The following is a 12514-nucleotide window of genomic DNA, read 5'->3' as shown; positions in this document are numbered from 1 at the left end:
GGCAATTGTTAGCAAGTCCTTAGAGTTTGGAAGGTTCGGAAGGGGGCCCCGTCTTTAGGAAGATAAACAAAACATTCTCGTTAAATACACAGAGAAATCTGAACGTGTAGCAAAGGGAAGGAGGACAAATACTACGCTCAAAGCGGACGCAAAAGGTGGTTGAGGGACTTCTTGGAAGCCGGACTAGAGGGAGTGAAGGTAGACACGATAACGATTTCTATTTAGTTTCCAAAAGTTCGTCCCGGTATCATTTTATTACACTGTTGTGAGTGTAAACAAAGACCTTGGGATCCTTGAGATGTGGGCTCGTAGATAAACAGTGGAGATCCCAGAAAATAGAAACCATGAGGGTTGAGAGCCTTAAGAATGCACCCTCATAAGTCGTAGAAGAATCCCCACTCCCCACTACACATCAGTTCAATCCTGATGGGATGAAGTGCATTTCTGACGTGTCGGTCGAAGAACGAGGGATCAAATTTAATTGAAAAATAACTTTGACCAGAGAAGGTTGGTGCGGGGAAACGTCAAAAAATTCTGACAGCGGCGCGGCTCAAGAAATTCGACACCGGACTGCCAGTGACTCTCGAGATCTCACCGCGTCTTCTTGAAGCGGAGAAGTGCTGAGTCGTTGCAGTGGCGAGAACAAGTGGAAGTGGTTCTGTTTCTGTCCAGAATGACAGCGAAATAGAACAAAAGAAGACGCGGCGGAGGGAAAAACGGCCCATATAAGCTATTTATTACAAATTCCACGAACGCTGTTCGGGCGAGAAACGGGTTTGAGGCGCGGACCGGTTTGCAGAAAAGGGGCAGACACACGTGAAAAACAAGCATTTTTATGGCACCATATTAGCATTAGACGGACGGCGACGGAATCAACTCAGCGTTTCGGATATTGTTAAAATTGGATCCAAAATTTGGGAAACAATTGGTTCAGTGAAATTAAAAATTCTCAAACCGGTCTGACAACTTGTGGCCAAAAATCTAATGCGTCTTTTGTTCAAATGTGAGCTTGATTGGTTCAGTCTACCATTCGAATTTATCATTTGTATGTATCATTTTTCAGGGTGCGTCAAGATAGCACGACAAGATTGAAACTTCTTTCATATGAAAAGAGAGTTTTGTCGGTTTTTATTGAATATCTCAGAATTGAAATCGATTTTTTGGGATATGTTAAGGTCAAAAAGTGTGGCATTGTGAGCTGCACAAAATGGCGTTCTTAACTCAAAATTGGTCCTAAATGCAAGTGCGCCAAGTTAGCACGACAGCGGCGACTTGTTGTTGTTGTTTGACAGCTTTGACAGTGCGCAGTCAAGGCTCGAAAAGGAGTTCGGCCGATCAGGTCAACTCGATGGTGCCAACAGGGTTGTCCATCCCAACAGTTCAAAGGGTAAATTCCATCCAATGAAAAAACTGATCGATTGATCAAATTTTGAAGTTGAAAACGACAACAATATCTTTATAGAACTGTCATGCAAATGAAGCTGTTTTGTTTATATTTTTGTGTTTTCCTGGCACAATATTTTGTTGTTTTGTTATTGTTTTACTAACAATGCAAACCAATATGGCGCTACAGTCAAGCCTTCTACTGGCTGATACATGAAGAAATTACTTGTAAAAATTCTGCCGGATCTTTTCCAGAAGAGATCCGAAAAAGATCCTGCAGTAATTTGTACTGATTTGACGTTTGCTGAGTGTGCAGAAAAGTTTGTTTATGTTAATACTGCTTGCTAAAAATAATTGATGTATGCAAGCAGCAACAACCCCACATTTTTGACTCCACTCACAAACGTCAAACCATACAAGTTGCTGCCGGATATCCGGAAAAATCATCCGGCAACAATTTTGTTTTGTTTGACGTTTGAGTGTGAAGTTGCAAAAATGTAAACAAAACACTTCGTGCATCATTTTTGCACGCGTATCCAGGTTTTTAAGCGAAGATGGCGTTCGAATGGTGAACGCCCGAAAAGTCAAAATCTCGCAGTAGCAAAAAACGAAAAAACGAAACTATTGGCACTACGCCCCCCGGGGCATGGCCTTCCTCTAACGTGGGATTTCTGCTCCAGCGCCTCTGACGAGACAGGAGAAACCGGGACCGACGTTTTACTTCACCATCCGATAGAAGCTCAGTGGATAAGGCGGGAATCGAACCCGCGTCTCATAGTATCATCTCGCAGTAGCACCAACATTAGAAAAAAAAATGTGGCTGTCATGCCATGGCACACTTTTTCCGTTATGTTGGTACCACTGCGTGATTTTGACATTTCGGGCGTTCACCATTTGAACGCCATCTTCGCTTAAAAACCTCGATAACGCAGTAGTATGTGTGCATTCAGTTTCAAGCACCTGTCAAACGCGAGTAAATGTACTGTGGTGAGTTCAGAATTGCCGTGGTGAGTTTCCGAACTGTCAAATTTGTATCGTTGATTTTTTTGATTTTATAAAGAGAATTGAGTCTATTTGTCTGTAAAACCGCATTTAAAGTTTTTTTTTTTTGAAAGAGATATCGAAGTCCTCTATGTTGAAGACCTGACAAAACTGATAAGAGTTACATTGTTGTGATTGATGCTGTTGTTTTTTTTTTATTTTTGGTCTGCCTAAAGATTCAAACCGTAGCACTCTGGGTGAGAGTCAAGTAGTAAAGCTGTGTAACTAATGTGAGAGCGCCTGAGCTGCAAGGATGGAGAGATTTTCTCATCATCCTTTTGTAGTACTGCTACAAATGAATGTCAGAGACCTTCTCATCATTCAATTGCAGTGGAGCCTGGTTTGGGTGTACTGTACTTAACTTACAATATTTTTCTCACAAGACAATCCCCACTCCCAAACCGCAAATCCTTCCGACACAATTCCTTTCATTAAGAACAAGCTCGTTTACTAATGTTAGCCTTTGTCCGCACGGCGGCGACGACGACGACGACCATGCTGGAACCAGTCGCTCGTGCCGGTTTGACCCATTTCCCAAACGGGTTTCCTAAGACCCACAACTTGCGCCTTCTGTTTTTCGCGCGTCGTGACCGTGTCCTCGCGTTATATAATATACCTTGCGAGTGTGTGGAGTCCGAGTCTGGCAGCACTCCTTCCTCCGAACCGATCCGGGTCTTATCTCCATCTTCGTTAACTACTTCTCCGTGTTTCTTAATACTTTTTTGTTGCTGTTGTTGCCTCGAATAGCCTTTTTTATGTGCACTCCACAGCGTTCTCGAGAGCCTTCACCGTCTCGACGACGACGACTACTTGGCAATCTCAGCCGCTCCATATGGGTTCCGAGCATCCAGCTGAGAGTCGACTTTTATTATTATTTATTTTGAATTTATAATCTTCCTGGCTGGCAAGACGGGGGAAATCTTGCAAGAAATGAGTAGAAAACGAAAGCGTACATACGTATGACAATCTCGCAGCTAACAGACGAAATCTAATTTCTGATCTTTCATCTTTTCTTCTCTTCCACAGTGACAGAATCGCTGTTTGCAGCAGGAGGGTATAACACGCCCCCGGCTAGCTCGCCGTTCCTGCCCTGCACCCCGCTCGAGCTGGTCGCCAAGAACTTCCACAGTGCCGGCGCGGCCGTCACCTTTAGCCAAGTGAGTATTCGTGGGGGAAATCGTCGGAATCGATTAGAATCTTCAGAACGTATTGGATGCACTACTGAAATTATCAAATTACCTTGAAAAAGGCTGAGGTTAATGAATTGCCTAAGAATATCAAGCAAATAACACTATAATAGTAATGCTGGGGGTATGCAGAATAAAATAATTTCATCAGTGAGATTCATGCTCAGTGAAGTTCTAGGATAGGCCATTACAGTTAAAGACTCCCACAATTTAAAGTTTCTCAACTCACAACTTTAAAAATGTGATAAGAAACGCCAGAAAACCCCTAATCATCTTCGCCCGGAAGCTTTTCACTTTCACGAGTGTCTAAGACCAACCTTTACAGAAAAAAACCCACATTTAGTTGGAAAATAAATTTGCTACCGTCGGCACAAATTCCACGCGGTTCCATTAATCACCTGCGTTTGCCCAGTACAAAAGCCAACTCCTCCGGCAGCAGGGGCCCAGGTTATTGATGAGTTGAAAAGTTGGCCCGGATCCCCGAGGTGTGCGAGCGAGAGGGAAGGGATGCTCGTTAAGGAGCCGATCAATCGATAATCACACGGTAGGAACCCTTGGCACGGGATGTCCTGACCTTCCTGAACATAGTTTTTCCAGAAGTATCGCGAATCCCAACTTGGACGGCCAAGGGAAACCCTCGCAGGTCAGGCAAAACTTGCACTTGCAAAGACGTCGTCGACGACGACGGTACGTCACTCCTTGTTTATTCAGGCAACTCTGCATGGGGTACGTACATTACCACTCTTGCACCCCTGGTGTCCCTTCCATCCCGAGAGGAGATCCCTCGCAGGTGATTAAAAATAGATTATCCCTCCTCGGAGTGCGACGACGACGACGACGACGAGTCGAAAATTCATCGAGACATTAATCTTCCTGGATGCCGGGCAAGATTTTCTAACCTTGGCGGGAAAGTTTAAGGTTAGGTTTTTTGCGAAACCAACAAAAAAAAAAACACTCAAATACACCCGAAAACCGGGCGAGCAAGAAAACTAATAAATTATAGTAACATAAATAATGCACACCAATTTTCTAGCTGGTTTAACTTGAATACATTAGCGTCGAATTCCTGCTGCTCTCGCGTGGAGAGATCTGTCTGGCCGGAACGCTCATCCGTCCGTCAGGGAGAGAGGGTACCCATTGCGTTGTAAAGGTTAGGGTTAGGCATCATGACTCATGACTTTTTCGAAAAGCAGAGATCTTTTGATAGTTCTGGCGTGTTTTGCCGTGCCTCTTCCGAACCAGCAAAGCGAGCCTATTTGGCCGGGCCAACGATAATTTCCCGGCGGTAAAAAGCCCCGAAAATTGCCGGCCCGCGCGCTAATAGTGTTAATTGTCTGACCCGAACCCCGCCAAAATCGAGAGTTTTAATGATCGCTCTTCCTCTCTCTCGTCCTCCCCCAAACTAGGCCAACAGCAGCATCTTCGTGCAGTCGCAGACGGACTTTATCAATGGAACCACGTCGGTTGCCAAGAAGACGGAAACCTGCATCGGGAGGTGGGAGCACGGCACGCTAGAACCGCTGCAGATCCAGGTGAGTGTCGCGGGGTTGGGTCCCCGTAGGAATTGTCCCTTAGTTGTGCTGAACCCAAGTATTCACCCGGTGTAGAGATCTAGTACCTTCTAGAAGATTGATGTCTGAATCCTCCTAGAAGTTGCCAACACTTCATAGAGCCCCTTGATTATTTCCGGTCTAACTGCTGGGAGTCCTTGGGTAACCCAGAATATCCAAACATATCAGCAAAGTAGTCTACCATACTCACTGAAGCTATGCGGGTATGACCCGGGGTCAAAATCAGCCGACCTCTTGCTTGTGGCGGCTATAGACCTGCAGGTCTTCATTGCAGGGAGTTCTGAGAGGATCCAGTACATCTCATAGTATCTGAAAATTTGTCTAACATACTCACAGCAGCTATATGGGTATGATTCGGGGTCAAAATCAATCTACCTCTTGTTTGTTACGACGGTAGACTCGCAGATCTTTACTGTATGAAGCCCTTGGATGACCTAGGATACGCTAAAACATCTAAAAAGTTGTCTACCATATTCACTGAAGCATAATAGGGTATCATGTGTGTGGTCAAAATTGACCAACCTCTTGCTTTTTACGGTGGTAGACCTACAGGTCTTAACTCCAGAGAGTCCTAAGTTGAACCAAAACACTCCAATATATGTAAAAAGAAGTCTATCATATTCACTGAAGCTATGCTGGTACGATCCGGGGTTAAAATCGACCGACCTCTTCCTTGTTACGGTGGTAGACCTACAGGTCTTAACTCCAGAGAGTCCTTGGATGAGCCAAACACCCCAATATATCTAAAAAGAAGTCCATACCATACTGACTGAAGCTTTTCTGGTATGATTTGTGGTCAAAATCGACCGACCTCATGATTGTTACGGCGGTAGACCTACAGGTCTTAACTCCAGAGAGTCTTTCGATGATCCCAAATACCTCGACATATCTGCAAATGATTTACCATACTCGCTGAAGCTATGCGGATATGATCCGGGGACAAAATCAACCGACCTCATGTTTGTTACGGCGGTAGACCTACAGGTCTTGACTCCAGCAAGTCCTTCGATGACCTTGGATACCTCAACAAATAAAAAAGAAGTCTACTATATTCACTGAAGCTATGCAGGTATGATTCGGGGTCAAAATTGACCCACCTCTTGCTGGTTACGGTGGTAGACCTACATAGAGTAATTACAGAGAGTCTTTGGATGATCCAAAATACCCCGACATATCTGCAAATGGTTTACCATACTCAATAAAGCTATGCGGGTATGATCCGGAGTCAAATCGACCGACCTCATGTTTGTTACGGCGGTAGACCTACAGATATTGACTCCAGGAAGTCCTTGGATGACCTTGGATACCTCAGCATATAAAAAAAAGTCTATCATATTCACTGATGCTATGCGGGTATGATTTGGGGTCAAAGTTGACCGACCTCTTGCTGGTTACGGTGTTAGACCTACATAGAGTAACTACAGAGAGTCTTTGGATGATCCAAAATACCCCGACATATCTGCAAAGTAGTCTACCATACTCAATGAAGCTAAGCGGGTATGATCCGAAGACAAAATCAGCCGACCTCTTGCTTGTTGCGGTTGCAGACCCACAGGTCTTCATTACTGGGAGTCCTAAGAGGAAACAGGACAACCCAATATATCAAAAAAATTGTCTACCATACTCAATTATGCTATGCGGGTATGATCTTAGGTCAAAATCCATCTACCTCTTGTTTGTTACGACGGTAGACCCTCAGATCTTTACTGCAGGAAGTCCTTGGATTACCCAAGACACCCCAACATATCAAAAAAGTTGTCTACCATACTCACTGAAGCTATACGGGTATGACCCGAAGTCAAAATGCACCTACCTCTTAATTGTTACGGCGGTAGACCTACAAATCTTAACTACAAGGAGTCCTTGGAAGACGCAGGCCAACCAACATATCAAAACGGTAGTCTACAATACTAACTGAACCTATGCGGGTCGGGGTCAAAATCGGCCGACCTCTTGTTTGTTGCTGTGGTAAACTTACAGATCTTAACTCAAACAGTCCTTTGATAGCGAAGATCGCAGCGAACCGCTTCACAGTGATCGCCTAGCAAAAGAATCTGACATCATCGGTACGAAACTACACCTTGGGTGAATCCTTGAGTCATTCCCACGAACCATTCATTGCTCAAGAGTAAAACTCTGATGCACAGGATACCTCGTGCCAAAATTGTTTTCTTTTTCGTTTGTCGTTTATCAAAATTATACCGCCTTAAGTTCCAATTGGTCTAATCCGTTGTGATGACCCGCAGCTGTTACGCACCGCACACAGATGTGTGAGGTATAATTTGTCGTCGTGCATCACGGGTTTGTCTTCCCAAACTAGCGTGAACAGAGAGAGAGAGAAATCCCATGAATGACGAAGAGCTTACCCCTCGCACTTCATGAACACCCTCACCTTCGTCGCCCAACTCTGCGTCTGGTTGTCAGTAATAATAACGTGTGTACGTTAATTTTCTTATCGTTATTGTGTTATTTCCACCTCAGGTACCTCCAGTACCATCCGTAACTAATTTAGACATAAAGACCGAACATAATGGTCCCGACAGTCAGATTACTTACGCTAGCAGTAACCTTAATACCCATACCAATACTAGCTATGAATCCGACGGATTAGATCAGCGCTATCATTACTATCAACAACAACAACACCACCACCAACTGGAACAACAACCCCCGATCCTAACTAGTACCTCTGCTCGTAACACCTCACTGCTGGCACGACAACATCGTCGCCGTCACCGTCTACGATACTCACTGGAAGACGACTCCAGTAGCAGCAGCAGCAACTGCAACACTAACACCCTCGATCAAGTACTAACCCCGACGACGACCACCAACACGGTGACCACCGCTTCGTTGCACTCCTTCTCGTTGATCCCGATCATCCCGGAGCAGCAGCAGCAGCAACCCCAGCAATCGCGACGTCCTGCGGACTGCAGCGTTATCGTAACGGCACCGCCGCGAAACAGTCAGCGGACCCCGTGGGTAGAGCAACTCCACGTAAGTGATCGTTTGACCGTTTCTCTGTGGATGTTTGTTTACCTTCTTGCGAAGCGGGGGCACGAGCGCGTTAGCGCGTCCTGTATCATACGCACAAGATCGTATAGGTTAAGGTGAACTCACAAGCACGCGAGCTAGGAAGGGTGATCGTGAAGTAGAACTAGTCGATCAATACCGTTGATGGTTGAGAATCACATAAACTTCATGCTTCCGTACGGATCACAACCATCAATGGTATTGATCAACTTCAAAACGACCAGCTCCAACAACGTAAATACTTTTGAAGAACGTTACCTACGACGTAAACCTGTCACCTGTCTTGATCCGGTGACCCGGGGTCACCCCAACCTCAACGGCGCCACCTCAAACTTTGAGGCTTAAAGTGACAATTGGATTCCGACGGTATTGCTCCAATGCCTCTGCGTGCTTGTGATTTCACCAAGTTTTCTCTCTTTCTTTCTTTCGCTCACTCTTAAGTCCTAAGTTATTGGTTATTTCGTCCAACATTGTACGCTTATAAATATACTTTACTGTCTAGTCGTTAAGTTCGTTAGGGCGCGCAGCGCTGCGGCGGCACCAGCTTGCAGTACATATAGTTAGGTTTATGTTTATGTTATCGCGTAAAATCTTAACCTTTTGTAATTATGTAAGAGGAAGGGAGGGGTTGGGCCTTGTTTACCTTTGCTGGGTGACGTTTAGTGGGGAGAGGTTTGAGAAAGCTGGGATATTGAGGTTGTTGGTCTAACCAGATCAAGGTCTAAGAACTTTATAATGTATTTGAGTAAGATCTTGAGGTGTCCTCTTGAACTCGAACAGTGTACTACATGACTGTCCCATTTTGTTGAAATTAATTTTGTTTAACATTTGTTATTTATTGATGGAGTTCTGTTGGATCTTCGTACTCAGGTATGTTCCAAGAAATGCCAAACAGTCTGATCTTCGACCACCGCAGCTGCCAGTCCATCATTGCCGGTATCAAAACCCCATTAAAAACGCACTCTGCAATGTCCTAATAAATTTCCACTTTCAATAAAAATGCAAATTCCACCATCCACTTCATTGTCCGCGAACCGTTCCCACAGGTGTCCTCTCCCCACTGCGACATCGTTGAGTTGCTAATTGTGTCCCCCTTTAGTTTGGCGCACTTCATCTTCTTCTTTGTGTCCACTCTATCATTAACGTTTAATTACCGTCATCATCGCCACAGTGCACATCAACGCGAAAATGCATTCATCCTGCAGCCGCTTGCAGCTGAAGAGGTTTTTGGACCCAGGCCTAATGTGCTGCTTGTTTAATTTCTTTGTTTTCCAATTGGAAAGCTGGTAGGTTCATCTACTACCGTATAATAATGCAGTACCATTCCGAGGCAAAAAATCCAAACGACATACCTCGCCGCAGGTTTCGTGCACCGGCGATGTGACCATTGTCTTGGCGTGGTTCTCCGTGTAACCCTGTCGGTCCCGGGAGTCCTGCTTGAGCAACTACAACTAAGGAATGGGATTTATCAAGTGTTTTCTTCAACTTGGTCGAACTGATTAAATTTGAGCAATTTAGGTCATTCGAAATCGGTTCTGAGATTCTGAGCCCGAATCCGTAGGGATGATCAATAACCTACTCTCGATGAACCTAAGTATTGTGACATGTCAAACTTTATGAAATGTTGTCCCGCGTCCGAATTTCGGTACCTCCGACCAAATTAGGTCATTCGGAACCGGTTCTAAGATTCCGATCCCAAAATCGTAGGAATGACCAATACCCTACTCGCGATGAACCCGTAGTCATGTGACATGTCAAACTTCATTAAATTTTGTCACTGGTCAAAACCTGATAACCTGACTAAATTAGGTCATTCGGAACCGTTTCTGGATCCCAATCTCAAAGCGGTAGGGATGGCCAATACACTACTGTCAATGAACCTCATGTCAAACTTCATGAAATTTTATTACGAGTCAGAATTTCTTCAATTTGACCAAATTAGATTATTCCAGGGCCTCGGTCCAAAACCACAGGAATGACCTAAAAACTAATTTTGCATAACCTTAGCGTGTTACTTGTCAAACTTCAGGACATTCTTTCACGAGTTAGAATTTCGTCAGTCTGACCAGGTTAGGTCATTCTAAATCGGTTCCAGACTCTCGGTCCCAATTTGTAGGAATGACCTAAACACTAATATTGATGAACCGGTGACATGTCAAACTTCATGAAACTTCATCACAAGTTAGAATCCGGTTGTAGGTTCTCAGTCCTAATTCGTAGGAATGGCCGAAACAATAATTTTGCTTAACCTAGGAATGTGAAATGTCAAACTTCATGAAATTTTATCACAAGTTGAAATTTCTTCATTCGGCTCAAATTTGGTCATTCAATATCGGCTTTAGGGTCCAAATCCGCAGGAATGACTCAAACACTGATTCTAGGGTCCCGGTCCAAATTCGAAATAATAGCTTAAGACTTATTTTGTTGAACCTACCCAAGTAACATTTTTAAACCAACTAGCCATCATCTAGTTTCATTAAGGTTTTATGATAGCATCTTGATTGCTTAATAGTTTTATTTGGGCATTGACCGCAACCAATAAGCAAGAGCTTATTAATAGGTTCTAACAGGGTTTTATGCCTCGGACATAAAACCTTGTGACAATAAAAGCTAAATGGCTTTCAGTAAGGTTTTATGAAAGTTTCAAGAGAGTCTTGAAAACCCAATGGCAATGTCATGCCAAACGGTTTTATCGCATGCTTCTTTAAAACTAAGGGTGTTTTAGCTGTCAAGTGCCGTTAGGCATGCAAAAAGCTTAATTTAAACTACAAGCTCCTGATAAAGCTTTTAACGCGGCCAATTAGCAGTGCATAAATAGAAATTTGTTTTAAATTTTACGAAAACACTCATTTATGCTGAATTTCTGATATAATTAAAATAGCGACAAATGTTTATAATTTGAACATTTTTTTTCGAAGAATTGCAATAAAATATTGTTTCACTATAAAATCTATGATTACAAATAATGTTTTTTATGAAGCGAGTTGATTTTTTTAGCTCTATCACCCCTACATTTATCAATAAAATTTCAACCGCAGCTGAATTTGAGCCACCTACTGCGAGAAATAAGCTTTCAAATTATTTTGGTTACCTCCAATATCTATTATTTATCATCGCCATTTTTGCAAACCATCTCCATTTTATCGTGTGGCAAGGGAGCGTTCTTTTATTACGTAACGCGAAAAATCGGACTTTTAGACCCCCTCCCCCCCCCCCCTCGTAACAAAATTTCCATACAAATTTTAAAAATTTTGTATGGAGCGTAACACGGCCTCCGACCCCCCCTCCCCCCCTACTGCGTTACGTAATAAAAGAACGCTCCCCAAGACAAAGACTTATTTTTGCCCAGGGGGGCGACATCTATATCTCACTACAGGCAGCTCGCCCTTAGCCAACACAAGCTGTCAACTTCGGCACCAGAACAAAAGGGAAATGTCAACTTCGGCTCCAGCACAAAAGAACAGCTGTTCGTTACGGAACCAACACAAAGCAACTGCGCACTGTAAAAAAAAGTACAAAAACTGCAGGCATAAAATGGAAATAAAGTAATTATTGTTTCTATGTAAAATTTTACCGCAATGTACGTTTAAAGTTAGTGTATGTTTGTGAGGTGATTTTTATCATTTTTTTTTGCAAAATAAACTACTAATGTTGGGATAATTAAGCACACATCGGGCCGATGACCTCATTTAAAGTTGTACTTTTATCACATGAAACGTTTAACTTAACTACTATGTAATTTGACTTTTACTAAAGTAATTCTTATAACAAAAATTGAATTATTAAAAAAAGAAATATTTTTGTTTTCACTGTGCGCAGTTTGCGAGCGTTATCAATCTCAATCACCCAAGATGGCTGCCGTTAGCATCCCCCTGTTTTTGCCAAAATAAAACCTATTTTGCATCAGACGTTTGAAGACGTATGAAATGTCATTTTTCCTTTACTAGGTTTAGCAAAGGTTTTATCAAGTCTAGGTTTTAACAAAGGTTTTATCAAGTCTTTGAGGATGTTGTTAGGATTCAGATATAAAGCCTTGAACCCCTATGTAGGTTTTATAAATAGGCCGTAACTAGAGACCCTAAATAGGGAGACTGGTCTAAGCTTGCTAAATCGATCTGGCAACGTATGTTTTGAGCTTGGCAACACTGATAAGTTTTGCTGGGCGTAAAGGCAAATGCTCGTTTGGATACGTCAAACTCTCGTCTATTTGGGTACGTCAAATTCACTTCGTCCAGTCTCCCTATTTAGGATCTCTAGCCGTAACAACCTTTTGCGGAGGCCCTTTGGGTTTTAACAGAG

General features: G+C 43.3%; 1 protein-coding gene across 8 annotated transcripts in view; it reads left to right on the top strand.

Annotated features, from left to right (window-relative positions):
• LOC120417143 (protein winged eye) overlaps positions 1–12514 on the top strand; it is a 370323-nt gene that overhangs the window by 330079 nt on the left and 27730 nt on the right. For 7 of the 8 annotated variants that reach the window (XM_052710731.1, XM_052710728.1, XM_052710732.1 and 4 more), the window contains 3 exons: positions 3451–3581; positions 5018–5143; positions 7664–8179. In XM_052710731.1, the coding sequence (XP_052566691.1) occupies positions 3451–3581; positions 5018–5143; positions 7664–8179 (773 nt within the window). The remainder of the gene's footprint in view (positions 1–3450; positions 3582–5017; positions 5144–7663; positions 8180–12514) is intronic. The other variant, XM_052710734.1, reaches the window with a different exon arrangement.

Source organism: Culex pipiens, chromosome 3 (genome assembly GCF_016801865.2).
Source record: "Culex pipiens pallens isolate TS chromosome 3, TS_CPP_V2, whole genome shotgun sequence".
NCBI lineage: Eukaryota > Metazoa > Arthropoda > Insecta > Diptera > Culicidae > Culex > Culex pipiens.
The sequence above is the reverse complement of the archived record's forward strand: the minus strand, read 5'-3'. Positions and strand labels throughout refer to the sequence as shown.